Source organism: Nerophis lumbriciformis, linkage group LG35 (genome assembly GCF_033978685.3).
Source record: "Nerophis lumbriciformis linkage group LG35, RoL_Nlum_v2.1, whole genome shotgun sequence".
Classification (NCBI taxonomy): Eukaryota; Metazoa; Chordata; class Actinopteri; order Syngnathiformes; family Syngnathidae; genus Nerophis; species Nerophis lumbriciformis.
This window is the reverse complement of record NC_084582.2, coordinates 13,844,509-13,861,191: the sequence shown is the minus strand read 5'-3', so window position 1 is coordinate 13,861,191 and position 16,683 is coordinate 13,844,509. Positions and strand designations below refer to the sequence as shown.

Sequence of the window (16,683 nt, the reverse complement as noted above, 5' to 3'; positions counted from 1 at the left end):
ATTTTACTGATGGACAAATGAATAGAAATAGGCTAGATGAATAAACGAACACTCAATCAGCATGCTAAATCAAGATATAACCTACATTCTTGTATGACAACAGAATGGCTAGCAGAACAGAAGGCAGAGGAAACTACACGTTTTGATGTAGTATTTGCTAGTTGAACTTTACAGGTCACAAAAAAGGTAAATTCGGATCGCTAACGTTGTTAGCATAAATGAATGGGAATTAACATAGACAAAATTAGCATCACGGCTAACGGAGAAATATTTTCGGTTCATTATGAGACTTTGGTGGTACATAAACCTAGCTAGCTAGATATATTGGCCCCAAAATCATTTAACAAGTACAGGAACTGCTAGCTAGCTTGAGTGGAAGTCTGCTGGAGTAGTCTACAGTCATACAGTAACACCTCTATTAAACTTAAATACCATAGATCAAATATATTTACCCCAGTAATATCATCAACATTTACCTGACTGGATGAAGTCCTTGGGGTCAAATACTAGTGTGGCCTCAATAGCCCTGCTGTAGTGTGTAGCATGCTGAGAATTATCTGTGCATGTGATGGAAGAATGCACTGCACATGTGATGGAGGAATGCACAGTGCAGGGTTGAAATTCTACTGAATTTGCATTAAATCAGGTTGTTTTAGCTAATAATCATGCTGCAAGATCTAGCATGTGTTTATTCCCATTAATTCCCGTTAATTCTCATATATTCCTGTTAATTCTCATGGAAAGTTTCCAACTTTGAATATTCCCGGAATTTTGCAACCCTACTCCTAACTTACAGCCCATTGGCACATTTTCACTTGGGCCCTTGGCGTTTGATCTCATTAAACCCTCTAATCTCAACTATGTTTATTTGTTAATCTGAGGGTTTTAGCATTGTTCTTAGTGGTGGGAGAAGTGATAAATGAGATCTGGTTACATTTATGTTCTAGAATAAACTTTCACAAGCGCCGAGGCGAGGAACCAGCTCCACAAGCTGATGATGTCAATATAGCAGCATAAGCCTCAGGCTGGAAGTCTCTGCAGAGAGTGGTGAGGACGGCGTAAAAGATCATCAGGGCTCCTCTTCCTCCTATCCAGGAAATCGCAAAAAGCCGCTGCCTGACCAGGGCTCAGAACATTTGTAGAAACTGCTCCCGCCCCCACCAAGCACCGTTTTCACTGCTGGTCTCCAGAAAGAGGTTCCGCAGCCTCTGTAGCAGAACATCCAGGTTCTGTAACAGCTTCTTCCCTCAGGCCATAAGACTCTTGAACGTATCATAATAATCCCCTCAATTCCCCCCCAAAACGGATTAACTCGCTGGAATATAAAGACAATGTAACATACATCCATAAACGTGGATGCATATGCAAAAGTGCAATATATTTATCTGTACAGTAATCAATTTATTTATATCTGCACCTTATTGCTCTTTTTTTCTGCACTACAACGAGCTAATGCAACAAAATGCTGTTCTTATCTGTACTGTAAAGTTCAAATTTGAATGACAATAAAAGGAAGTCTAAGTCTAAGTCTAAGTCTAAGTCTATAAACTAGGAAGCTCTCAGTGATCACGGCCCCGCTAAATATAGTTTGTCCGTGTTATCGCTTATCATAACAATATCACTAATACTTGGTTAATATTCAAGTTATGAAATGTAAATGAAATATTGTTGGCGGTTTTTGGACGGTTATTTAGAGGGTTTTATGGGCGAAATAGAAGATCTCCCATTTAATCCATTGTAAGCGGACTTTTATTTACCTCTGACGAGTTATATTGCATTAAAAAAAAAGGTGTTATTGTCTCGCATACAGATTGTGAATTATAGGCAAAATTCTCCAAAAATGTGCAGCTTTAAAGTGAAGGAGTTTTGTGATTTCTAACTGAGTGCACCACAGAGCAAGTGACTGTGCGTGTGTTAGCAGGGCAGCTGCAAATAATGAAGACAGTTCAGCTGTTCTTGTTGTTGTTGTTTTGGCTTTGGTATTAAATAAAAAGTTGATCCATCACCTCTTGTTATTTTTGTTTGATATACAGTACTGTACATTGCTTTATATTGTGTATAAGTGTACAAACTTTTACTAAAATATGGATTTTTTGCCAAGGCTAGGACCCATTATTCTTGTTACAAAGTGAAGAAAATCCTGGTAAACTGCTCTCACCCTGGTCAGCACTTGTTTAACCTGCTACCACCAGATATTTTGGTCACATGAGAGCAGGACAAACTGAGTTAAAAACAGTTTTATCCTGTGGGTCATAAGGTTATTGAATCTGTCTAAATAGCTTACACTGTTTTTCATTGTTGCACTACGGTTTGTACTGGTATTTTTGCATTTATTTTTAACATGTTATTTATGATATATATTGTATTTCAACAGCACCTAACAGAGTAGCCACCTGTATTTTCGTCATGCTCTCATGTTTGATGACAAAAATGGTTCTGTTCTATTCTTTTATGGATAAATGCGCTTCAATAGACAAAGCTTTCTATTTTCAAACCCTGTTGAAAAACCAATTAAGATTGTAAATCGGGGTTTCACTGTATTTGTGGGGATCCCCATTAGCTGTGATCTTAAAAATCTAACAAATCAGATTAAACTGTGAAAATCCTTCGTCGAAGACAGCCCTACTATGTACTAAAGTAAAGCACATTTGGTATGGCTTCCAAAAATGGTAGTGACTGTAAAAAATATCAGTCCCAAATTTACAAAAACAATATATAATGCCATAACATTAACATATATAAACAATTACATGTTTTGGTGAGATACACATGCTATTTTAACAATTTGTAGAGCATTTTAGGATTTCATTGTGTTCTAGGTACCGGTACTGTTAAATGTACTATCTTTACTACATACTACATATATTCCTAGTAGTATTCTGAGTAGCATGTTCCATAATGAATGGACACTATTAATATTTCAGCAGTGGAACGTTTTCTCCATTCAGAAGTAGGCGATACACATTTCTCCATCCCTCTAGCTCTATTGTCCTTAAATAGACTGCATTTACCCTCAATGGGACTTCCTGATAAAATACAGTTAAATAAAGCACATATTCCTCTATTTGTCATTCAAATCACACTATTTAGTCACTTCCCAACATCAGGAGGACGTTGAGTTGAACAGTATCAGGCTGAATCACTAGTATGTGACCATGTGTGTTTGTGAGTGAACGACCAAAAGATAAGCTGTAAATAATTGCCAATCCACACCAACAGTCAGAGCACAGCGCCTTTGGCTTCGCCTTAACGACCAGATTGATATTAATATTCTAAACAAGTATCCAAACATGTGCCGACTACAATTATGTGAACTGAATGGTCTCACCATGCTGGAATGGACTGTAGCTTGCTCTATATAACGAGCAATGCCAGTCACAAAGGCATTCCTGTCTTCAAAGTTGGTGTCGAAATTGGCCTGCAGAAGGAAAGAGAGTGTAGTGAGCAGGGTACATTTATAAAAAAATGGACATATCCGTGCATGGTAGTGACAGCATGAGGAGTGTAAATGTGTACCTGGTACATAATGGAGGAGGGAGGGGGTTCGATGCATGGCTGCTGGTCTGGGAGGGGCAGCTCCTCCAGCAGGTCCACATTGGACAGGGCATCTTCCAAGGTCACGTGGGTCGTCATGGTAACAAAGTCTCACTCACGCCACATCCAAATCTGGATAAGAGAGTAAAAGGGGAAGCACATTTGACGTATATGAAGGCATGACAACAGACTGTGAGGAATTGCTTAAGAATTGTGTCTAAAGAAATCCTGGCAAAATTAAATGAAGTACTTGGCTCCCACCAGCAGAGGTGCTGCTGATCTGTTTCGATGTTTTCTCAGATAGTTTATAGCATAAAGAAGACCATCAATCTAGAATAGGGTAGAATCTCAAACCACACTCCAGTTCAGAAGTTGGGGTTGATGCACAGATGAAACTAAAATTGAGCTGTTTGGCCACAATACCTAGCAATATGTTTGGAGGAGAAAAGGTGAGGCCTTTAATCCCAGGAACACCAACCTATCGTCAAGCATGGTGGTAGTATTATGCTCTGGGCCGGCTTTGCTGCCAATGGAACTGGTGCCTTACAAAGAGTAAATGGGACAATGAAAAAGGAGGATTACCTCCAAATTCTTCAGGACAACCTAAAATCATCAGCCCGGAGGTTGGATCTTGGGCGCAGTTGGGTGTTCCAATAGGACAATGACCCCAAACACACGTCAAAAGTGGTAAAGGAATGGCTCAATCAAATTAAGGTTTTAGAATGGCCTTCCCAAAGTGTGGACAATGCTGAAGAAACAAGTCCATGTCAGAAAACCAACACATTTAGCTGAACTGCACCAATTTTGTCAAGAGGAGTGGTCAAAAGTTCAACCAGAAGCTTGCCAGAAGCTTGTGGATGGCTACCAAAAGTGCCTTATTGCAGTGAAACTTGCCAAGGGACATGTAACCAAATATTAACATTGCTGTATGTATACTTTTGACCCAGCAGATTTGGTCACATTTTCAGTAGACCAATAATAAATTCATAAACGAACCAAACTTCATGAATGTTTTTTGTGACCAACAAGTATGTGCGCCAATCACTCTATCACAAAAAAGTAAGAGTTGCAGAAATTATTGGAAACTCAAGACAGCCATGACATTATGTTCTTTACAAGTGTATGTAAACTCTTGACCACGACTGTATATATGCACACGAGAGCTTGTTTATTAGACATTATCTTCATTAGCCAAATGGCTTTGTGTTTTATATTGATATCAAAAAGGCAAAATACATGTTTTTTTACATTCCTTGTGGGTTTTGTTTATGTCACAAAGTTATTACTTTGAAACCATTCATGTGACATATCATTTTGGCCATAATCGTGCAGCCCTATACTTAAGACTAGATCTCAGAAATGAACACTATGTTTATCTATATGGACAAAAATTGCAGTTACGTCTTATGTCCATAAGGTACCATCTTGCCCAATAATCACTTTTTTTTTATGTATGTTATTTTGTTTCTGCCTTATTATTTTGCTTATAATGCTTGTGTTTCATATGCACAATACATTTTCTACTTTAGGTACATACATACATACATTTTGAATGTGTTTTTAAAAAATAAAACTTGGTTAAAAGATTTCAGAATAATTGCTTACTGTATATACTGTGATAATGATAACCGTGCATCATTTTGGTCACAATAACCGTGATAAGAAATGTTAATACCAAGACATCCCTAACTATGTGCTTGTAATCTTTATCAATGTCTTAATAAATATTGGAAATATTTGTTCGTATTGTAAGTAGCATATTTAAGTTTCTCATGTGTGTCATGGGTTTCTGGGAAATGTGTGTTTACATCTGACCGAGCAGACAAAGCTGACAGGGCCAATAATCAGCCTAATATGCACAGCCAGAGGAAGAAAATGAGCGTTAAGTAGAAATGAGCCAGAAGAAACTATTGTGTGGCTCCTCTGTGAAAGAGCATTTTCACTTGTCTATTGGTAGTACAAAACATCACACTGTTGAATTGTTAATCATTTAATTAGATAACTTGTTGGTTTAGTTAATTTAGTTGCAATAGGCTGACCATTACAATGTCAGATGTGCAGATTTAATTTGAACACAGAGATTGAGGGTATGACTGCAAACCGATCTGCATCAGAGGAGTGTATGGCCACTAAAGTCAAACACAAATATAAATAGACGGAATAGAAATTGAAAGAGTAAATAAAACCAAATGCCTAGGTATAATTATTGATGATAAAATAAACTGGAAATCTCATATAAAAAAATATACAACATAAGGTGGCAAGAAACACGTCAATAATGAATGAAGCTAAATATGCATTGGACCAAAAATTACTCCATATTCTCTACTGCTCGCTAGTCAGTGGCGGGCCGTGCGTTTCCCACCTAGGCCTTCAGTGATGTCCGACTTCAATGATTACCTCTCAAAATACCATTATTTATGTCACAACATGACCATTGCTGGAGAAGTACTATACAAAAATGCATTTACGCACTACTGGGCATTAAATCAAAGTGTACATAACGGGTTATTTTCTGGCGCATTTAAAACTCAACAAACCGGCATCAGCAATTAAAATATATCTTATGTGGTATTGTCAAAATTAAAATTGCAAAAAATATATTAAACGTGAAAAAATAAAGAAATAAAATATCTGAACTTACAATCTATAGAACCCATTCACAAGATGATGTTTCTCTTTAAATATCCTTCTTGAAAATGGCCTTGCAAATATTTGTGTTGTCTTGTCTAATCATAAAAGATGCAGACGAGGCGTGTTGGCTGACTTCTTAACGTTTACTCCAAAAGGTGCTCGTCAAAAACATCCAGCTGCCGGGCATGGCTAAATGTGGCTACTGCGCATGCTCTGCACTACTGTGGCATGCTGGGTAATGGAGTTCTTGTGTTACCTAGCTCATAGCATCACAATATATATTCTAGAAGGCCTTACTGACAACAACGCGTGATCTGATTGGCTATCGCAACTGTCTATCACTGTATGTGTCCGTTCACTTACAGTGCACGGACGCCTGCATTGTTAATTCTGAAGGCTTCGAGCAGATTTGGTACAGCATGGCAACATAAGCTAGCTGAATTCTGATTGGATAAAAACTCTATAACCTAAAAACAACAGCGCTGGAAGGAGCCTAATATGACATGAAGAGAATATGAATACTTTTAGATATTTAGGGAAAGTAAATAAAAAAATAATTTTATCTTTAATTATGATCATGATTTCTGGTTATGTTAGGCCAGCAGAGAAGGCCTTGCTGGCCCTGACGGCACACCACTGTCGCTAGTGTTACCATATCTTAGTTATTGAGCAGAAATATGGGGAAATAACTACAAGAGAACACTTCATCTTATTAACCGTGTTACAAAAAAGATCAGTTTGACTAATACATAATGTTGGATATAGAGAGCATTCAAACCCTTTATTTATTGAATCGAAAATACTGAAATTCCACAACACAGTGAATTTGCAAACAGCTAAAATTATGCACAAAGCAAACTATAACCTGCTACCCAAGAATGTACAACAATTCTTCTCAACAAAAGAGAAGAAATATAACCTTATAGAAAAATGTAATTTAAAACATGTGTATGCACGTACAACACATAAGACATTTAGTATATTAGTATGTGGAATTAAATTATGGAATGGATTAAGCAAAGAAATCAAACAATGCACTAATATGATCCAATTCAAGAAACTCTTTACAGTTAAAGTGTTTACAAAGTTCAAAGAAGATGAAACATGGTGAACATTCTGAATTTATTGATTATCGTATTTATCACACCATATGAAATAAAACTTACTCACTAATTTTTTTTTTTTTTTATGTTATTACTTATGGAGTATATTGTGAATAAATTGAGAACAAAAAGTGAACAATAGTGTTAGCAACTGCTATGTAAAGGAAAAGGGGTAGGATTAAATAAGCTCCGCTTCTTCCTACTTCTTTTCAAACATGTTGAAAAGAGAAACTGGAAATTGTGATGTATCATGTTGTATGCATGCATATTCGAAATAAATTCAAACTCAAATTCAAACTAGCTGCTGACCAGAATTTGTGGGCATTCAATTCAATAAAAATATAAATCATGCATTGCTCAATAAGTTGTTAACTTGACCACTTGGGGCAAAAGGATCCCATTGCCCAAATAGCAGACAAGGGACAGGGAAATACGGTCGAAAAATCGACAATAAACTTTAAGAATCGGACATTTTTATTTTTTTATTTTATATAGGGTTTTTCACAGTGGGGGCGTGTCCATTATGACATCATATATATACACGTCAGGATTAATTGAATTGGCGATGATACATATATTTTCTTTAAAAAGGCTAAATAAATACATCTATGTATTGAAAAACAGATATGTGTCATTGGTTATTATTATTTCCCCAGCAAGAACATTTAGAAGCTGCAATACATACAGAATAGTGCTGCTAGGATCCTGATGAGAGTGCAGAAAAATGACCATATCACACCAATTCTCAAATTCCTTCACTGGCTTCCTGTTCCACTCAGGATTGAATACAAAGTCTCCCTACTAACCCACCAGTGCCTCCATGGAAATGCCCCCCTCTACCTCAAATAACTACTCACACCCAAATCCTCCACACGACACCTCCGCTCCGGACAGGCTAACCTCCTCCAACCTCCGAGGACAAAGCTACGAACAGTCTGTGGAACGCTCTCCCTGACCACCTGAGGGCACCACAGACTGTGGATGCTTTTAAAAAAGGCTTAAAAACCCTTCTTTTTAAAAAAGCAATTTTTTTTAGATATATGCATACTAGTTCTAGCTATTAGACTGTTCTAGTTTTTATTTTTATTTATATTTATTATCTTTGTATTTATTTTTATTTTTATTTTTTTAATACACTGTAGCACTTTGAGGTTGTTTACTTAATGTAAAGTGCTTTTTAAAATAAAATATATTATTATTATTTAACTTTTTTTTTTTTATATTGTTTTGCTCTATTTTTCAATTGTTGCTGCTTATTGTACAATGTAACACAGGCTGCACTATATTCTGCCCTCCCTGAATGTTGGAATTTAGTTTGCCAAATATGTAAAGTCCTTTGAATTAGAGAAGGAAAAAAAATAACTTGAGGCGGTTTGTTGATATGCTCCACTGTAAAACTAAGCACAAAAATGAAAGTACATCAATATAAAGATGAAGTGCACATACAGGTAGGAATCACATTAAATTAATAATACAGTTTGGAATAAACTGAAAACCGCAATACAATTATTATAGGAATGTTGGCTCTAATGCTGCTACCTTAATGCTAACGTACAATGAACCAGCTTATTGACAGGCAAACGCAAATTAGCAGGGCACATATATAGACAAATAATAATTTCCACTCACATTCATACCTATGGACAATTTACAGTCTCCATTTAACCTAACAGACAGATTTTTTGGAGTGTGGGAGGAAGCCCGAGTACCCGAATAAAACTCACACACGCAGAGGGAAATCAACTTTACACTCATAGATGTCCAAATGGAAGTTCGAAGACACACACAGCGTTAAGTTAGACGTTACTGTCGATTGTAATGTCAAAATTATGGTATCTTTCACAGGCTTGAACAGAGAATGCATTAATTACCGTAAATTACAGACAATAAGCTACTTTTGAACACTTTGAACCCTGCGGTTTACAAAACGGTGCAGCTAATGTATGGATTTTTCTTGCTGACATCCATAATGCAAATAGGTGTAAAAAAAACCAAGCAAATACACCGAAAAGTGTGTTATTGTTTGTGCGATTGGACAAATTCACCCACTGCCAGTGCTGCACTGCTCTTTTGTTTAGAGCTTTAAACCGTAAGTACAATTGCCGTCCCATCTTCTAAGTTGTCCATTGCGTTTCTACTCAAAAGGGATCTTTATTCATCACTCCAAGCAACATTTGTAAGTTTTACAGTATAACTAAAACAATTCTTTCTTACTAAACCATCCTAATTGTTATGTCTGTAGGAGGGTTTTCATGCATATTTGTACATGCTGTCTTAATGTAATGAAGCTAGCGTCGTTAGCATTAGATAATAAGTTAAAACATTTAAAAGTGTCTGTGTTAGTATTATTAACTTACAGTGGCATTTTGTTTTATGTTTCGGTTTCACAAATTCCCCATTAAATTCACCAAAATGTCACCAAGGAATTATTGAGTCTGTTTAGCTGATTAGAGAGCTGGCTTTTTTTTATACCTGTTGGGAGCGCATTCCACATTGATGTGGCATAGAAAGAGAATGAGTTAAGACCTTTGTTAGTTCGGAATCTGGGTTTAACGTGGTTAGTGGAGCTCCCCCTGGTGTTGTGGTTATGGCGGTCATTTACATTAAGGAAGTAGTTTGACATGTACTTCGGTATCAGGGAGGTGTAGCGGATTTTATAGACTAGGCTCAGTGCAAGTTGTTTTACTCTGTCCTCCACCGTGAGCCTGCCCACTTTGGAGAAGTGGGTAGGAGTGAGGTGGGATCTGGGGTGGAGGTCTAGAAGTATATAGCTCTATAGTCCGTAAAATACGGTAACTTGAAATACCTTTCTACTGAACTCATTTTGCCTCCTTACTTTTTCCGAGTGCCAACTCGGGTGCGCAACAAGCTGTGACGCTTATACTGACAGGAGATTTAGATGCATGTTTTTCATAAAGCACAGAAAACATTTTAGTGATATTTAAGATTTTTTTCAAACTAATTGTGGCCAATAGTACTTAAATAATAGACTATAAACAGTATATCTATTCATACAATATATTACTTAAATTTGTTTTCATGTAAGAAAAAACGTTATTTTTAAGGTGTGGCGGCTTTTTATTTTGCCGCAGCAGTGTGTCTCAATCAACCACATGTATTGTAAGAGAAACCTTGTTTTATATACAGCATATATATACAGCATATATATATATATATATATATATATATATATATATATATATATATATATATATATATATATATACAGCATATATATATATATATATATATATATATATATATATATATATATATACATATATATATATACACACACATATATAGTCGAGATTTCTGTGGTTTATCTGTTATATAGTGCTCAATACCGGGGTAGAGTGGAATATACGTTAGGTCAGGAAAAAAACACAAGAGGCTATATCATCCCTACAAGCGTTTGGCAGGTTTCCCTGCTCCTCAGGGGATTTTATTATTTTTTTAATTATTATATTATATTAATATATATATATATATATATATATATATATATATATATATATATATATATATATATATATATATATATATATATATATATATATATATATATATATGTATATATCAGTGGTTCTTAACCTTGTTGGAGGTACCGAACCCCACCAGTTTCATATGTGCATTCACCGAACCCTTCTTTAGTGAAAAAAAAAAAAAAAAAAATATTTTTTCAAATTCAAGGCAAAGTTATATGTTTTTTTACTGGTGCACAAAATGAACCGTGCATGAACATAACCTTGTTCAAAGAACAAAACCAACTCACAACAAATTACACACCAGCAAATCAGTGTGACTTCTGCTGTTGTCTTTGAGAGACCAGCTCAGATATGCGTGGCTTCACCTTGGCAAGTGCCACTCTCATGTAATTTTAAATTATAAATGATAAAATAAAATAATTTATTTATTTTCACAGCAAAGTCTGTTCCTTTTCTTTGTTTTCCAGCCAGACATACAATACTAGTACACAGCCCATGAAAAACAATATTTTTTGTTATTGTCATTGTAAGTGGGCCAAAACACTTATATTAGAAAATAATCTCATGGAAATGACAGCTGTCATTTGATTATAATAATAAAACATTTAATTTGATTTTTAGTCAGGTTTGGAACAGGTGTGCTCACATGTGCTCCACTGAATGCTCAAGGAGTTTTTGCGTTTGCTCACCCATATGGAAAATTAGAGGGAACATTGTTTGAGGGTATCCATAATACGCCGATATGGAGAAGTTTTTATTTACACAATGAGTCGGGTGTGTCTTGACCTCCGCGGCGGAGGCTCCGTCGAACCCCTGAAGCAGACTCACCGAACCCCTAGGGTTCGATCAAACCCAGGTTAAGAACCACTGATCTATATATATATATATTTTCCTGACCTAATGTATATATATATATATATATATATATATATATATATATATATATATATATATATATATATATATATATATATATACTGAATATATATACACGTTAGGTCAGGAAAAAACACAAGAGGCTATATCATCCCTACAAGCCTGTTTTGCAGGTTCCCCTAATAAATTATATATATATACATACATACATATACACAGTATATATATATATATATATATATATATATATATATATATATATATATATATACACACACACACATCCATACATGCATATTTAAACTAGTTCATTATTCTTTCGCTGAGTGTAATTTGTTCAGCCTAGTCATCCAGTGATAATGTTACATGATAACGATACTTGATGATGATACTTAAAATACAAATAATTGCAGTTTATTTGCCATAACGGAAATTATTATTATGTGCTTAGAGGAGCATCTCCACACAGTAGAGGGGCAAAAGAGGGCATCTGCGTTTGTGATCGGCAATACAATGCATGAATTGGCAATGGAGATCACATACTTTTTCGCGAAAATGGTCTGATAGTGATTGGTGGCCTATCAATCGGCACGTTCCTAGAATCACCTGTGGTAAACCCCCTGCTTAATATTTTATCAAAAGTGTACGGGGGCAGCGAATAGCAGATAGCTTTTGAACAAAAATGTTTTTATTATTGCACACAAATTAAAAGTGAAATTGTAATATTGATGATGTGCATTTACTAGAAAAAAAGAATAAAGGTTAGGGCAAGCAGAAAACTCTTTCTTTGAACTATTTTTCCAAAACTACGCATTGAGGCTATAAGGTGTGTTTTATCCGATTACTCGAACAAACTAAACAATAGTGCAGCTCTGTAATCACTCTAATTTTGTATCTATTATCAGCTTCCTGTAATCATTAACAAAGATCTCTAGAAATAGAACTGTAGAATAGAATTGACTTCACAACTAAAGTCACAAGATTATTACCTGAGGACTTAGTCACCTTGACAGCCTGGTTTTAAATTATTAGCTAATAAAAAATATAGCACCTTGCTAGAGGCGAGTACTGCTGAGCTCCTATTCATGGTTGCGAACACAGGCCTAGTTTAAAGTCGTGGTTGGCAGAATAAGCGTTCCCACCCTAAACTAGATGCTTCTAAACTGTGTGTGTGTGTGTGTGTGTGTGTGTGTGTGTGTGTGTGTGTGTGTGTGTGTGTGTGTGTGTGTGTGTGTGTGTGTGTGTGTGTGCATCTTTACATAGAAAAAGGCCTTTTCATTCCTCTCTTAGTATCCTAGCTCGAGGCCTTATAACACTCGAACACGAGACCTTGCAAGACAACAAATCTCAATGGAAGTCCAACAGTCGGATTGAATACTAAGTAGACATGTCATTTATAATCACCATAGTGGCCTAATTGACATAACACTACTATACATTACAAGCGTGGTTCACCCTTTGTAAGGAAAACAATAACCTGTGAGCATGCATGAGGAAGTATCCCTGTAATCTTAAATTACAGACACGAATACTACATCGACACTTTATTAGGTACCCCTCCACAAACAAATTAGTTCCAATACACTGGCTACAGCGTTTACATGAGATAATAATTGCACTGCGCATCATATAGTTATATCATTTTTGACTTTGCTCAGTGAGAAGGATAAAATACTAAGAATTCTTCTCAGCACAACACAATGCAGGTTTACACCACAGCAAACTACACATCACAATAGTAAACAATTCTAATCAAAAAAACCTGACTGTCAATTAAAACCAAGTACTAAGATCTACATATTTTTTACACAGATACATGCAGCCAGTGTATGTTACTATCAGAAAGGAAACACACTGAGGGAAAGTGTGTCAAGTCCAGGGTCACACTACTCAATGGGATCCCCCGCCCAGAGGCTGGCTTTGTTTCATTTATTCACCCTCATGAAACACAGCCAAATCCAGAGCATTTTCACACACATTCGATGCACATTTTCCAGCAGTGTCTACGTAGCGTACGCTGGCAAGTATCACCTGATTCTCACAATGATGTGTTTTCCTTTTAGACCAGCAACAATGGACACCACACGCTCATGCGAACACAAGCCGAGTTCACATGACCAAGCTTGACAAGCAGAGGATGGGTCAAAACAAATTCCATTCTTTGAAGATTCATGGTATTTATGGTAGTTAGCAGCCACGCAAAAAATACCAGAAAAGATTAATTTAGGCATGCGATAAATGTTAAAAAGTGATTTTGCGTTTGCTTTTGCTTACAAATTAGTTTCCTGCAATTGACATCTGTCAACAATTTGAGTTTGGACATAATACTTATAGTGAATTGTTTCAGTAATAGATGTATGGTAAAAGAAGCTCTACAAAAGACTACTATATCTGATTATCCACAACTGAAATATCGGGAATCATGTAATCTCACAAACCCACAAAAAAAATAGAATCCATTGAGAAAAATGATATATTAATGAATAATCGCTATCTCTATTGTTTTCTGTACTGAGCTGTCTATCTGTGTTGGCCCTGCGATTAGGTGGCAACTTGTCCACGGTGTACCTCGCCTTCCGTCTGAATGCAGCTGGGATAGGCTCCAGCCACCTCTGCGAGTCCAAGAGGGACAAGCGGTAGAAAATGGATGGATGGATGGAAATACATACTGCATAACATTGCTATATATCGCTCAAAATAATTCCAACTAGGAGTAGTTTTAGCATTGTTGAGGTTTCATGACTGTCGCTCACTCAATATTCCATAGCAAATGCCTGTTCTTTTCTAGACTCTGTCTATTTTAGTCTAATGATTGCTTCTGATTTTCGAATAAGTGTTTTTGAGTATCTTGAAAAGTACTATAAATGCTAAAACATTACAGACCACAAGCCAGAGGAGACTGAATCCACAGTGCCTCTGTTGGTTGCAGCCTAATAATGCACACCCACAATAATGCCTCAAATTGCATCACAGTGATTTTTTTTCTAATATTTTATTTTCTGTTTTTCTATCGAAATATTAAAAACAATACTCAGTATGGTGATGTATGCTGTGAATTGCAACTACCAACTATAGAAATTGAAAAGTACCAATAACCACAAAAACGTTTGTTTCTTGCAAATTCGAAACGCGAGCTGCTATAATTTAGGATCTTGATGGTTCCAAAAAAAGAAACATACAGTGTTTTTTGTTTCCATACTTTTACACAAACATTTTCACATCCAAACATATTCCGTTGTCAAAAAGCCAAGCATTGAACGTAAAAAATGTTTTGTTATTCTGTGTATCATTCCACAGAATAGGGCCAAAAAGTGTTGCGAAAAAGAAGGTAAGAAACAGTTTTGAATTCAACAAATAATTCGTAAACTACAAAGGTCCATCTGCATTTCTCACACCTTCCCTTTCTCCTCTTTAATCATCACCAACAAATCTCCAAAAAAAAGGTAAAACTTATGTTACATTTTCATTTTTATGTACTGTATTTCACATTGCTTTCTGCATGTAAAAGTAATTATTCTGTATAAAATGTGTTTTGTGTAACCATCTTTAGGTGTATAGAACAAATTAATTGGATATACATTATTTCTTATGGGAAATTTAGTACAATTTTGTCAAATTTGTCCGACATTTTTCAATGGATAACGGATGAAAACCTAAATACATAGTATAGTATAGTAGTATAGTACTGATTTAAGGTTGGAATTTTTGGGCACCTCACGATTTGATTACAATTCAGGGGCTACGATTTGATTTTAGATTGATTATTTATACATCTATGATAATTATATTGTACATAGTTAATATATTCTATACTAATATTCTAAATGTACCGGTATTACATTTATTTAATAATAGTAATATGATTACAAGGATCCCCTTTTCACTTTGCAAACTACTACATATACTGTGTATATATATATATATATATATATATATATATATATATATATATATATATATATATATATATATATATATATATATATATATATATAGAGTATCTTAGTAAAAGTATCTAAATAATTTTGGTACCGGTACTGGTACCAAAATATTGGTATCGAGACAACTCTATCCATCCATCCATCCATTTTCTACCGCTTATTCCCTTTGGGGTCGCGGGGGGCGCTGGAGCCTATCTCAGCTACAATCGGGCGGAAGGCGGGGTACACCCTGGACAAGTCGCCACCTCATCGCAGGGCCAACACAGATAATTAGTCAGGAATTCAACGTGATGTCAATGTTGATTATAACCTAGTTGATTCACTGTCAATATTGGTTGAACATTCAGCTTTATTTCAATATTGATCATAGCGAGCACTTTAAATGTTATTTTCAATGTCAGACAGCAAAGTTCATCTCAACATTGATGTCTGACCAAATCTGAATGTTGATTAAATTACCTTTTGCGATCTGGGTTACTAAACAGATGTGCATTTAACAAAAGCTCAATAGGTATTGAATGACGTTCTAATATATTAATCAATGGGGCTTCTGAGGAAAAACGTGATGGAAATTTGGTGAAGCACCCTGACCACAAATCATGACATCACTGTTGAGGGTGAGGAGCTAAATTACACCTTTTATAAGTAAGATAATAACACCCCCTCCCACCCCCGTCCTACATTTCAGTCACAGTGGGTAGCAATGTACTGCCTTCCTCTTCACCACAAACAGATAGAGAATCACAATAACTGACTAGAAGGGAAAAAAGGTAACAACAAAAAAAAAATATCACAAACATACAGAGAAGTGTCACTGAATAAAAACCACAACAACAAAGAAAAAATAGTTGAGGTAAGTGAAAAGGTTAATTGTCAACAGTGAGTGTCACATTTATCCTATAGTGTCTTTAATTTAGCTATGTAAGTAATTATGCTGCCCCAGGTCAAGTCAAATTGTTTTGGTGTACCCCTCAGATTATATGTATTTTTCTCTAAATCTAAGAAAAACATGAAGTCCTTAAGACATAGGGAGGCCTTGGGGACAAACTGTCATTTCCACTCCAATAAAATCCTTCTACGAGCTATTAATGATGCAAAGGGGATACT

General features: G+C 35.7%; 1 protein-coding gene across 2 annotated transcripts in view; it reads right to left on the bottom strand.

The window, feature by feature from the left end:
* cyfip2 (cytoplasmic FMR1 interacting protein 2) overlaps positions 1-16,683 on the bottom strand; it is a 51,550-nt gene that overhangs the window by 29,253 nt on the left and 5,614 nt on the right. For both annotated transcript variants that reach the window (XM_061928048.2, XM_061928049.2), the window contains exons 2-3: positions 3,517-3,666; positions 3,329-3,418 (exon numbers count right to left, since the gene is read on the bottom strand). In XM_061928048.2, the coding sequence (XP_061784032.1) occupies positions 3,329-3,418; positions 3,517-3,633 (207 nt within the window). In that variant the 5' untranslated portion in view covers positions 3,634-3,666. The remainder of the gene's footprint in view (positions 1-3,328; positions 3,419-3,516; positions 3,667-16,683) is intronic.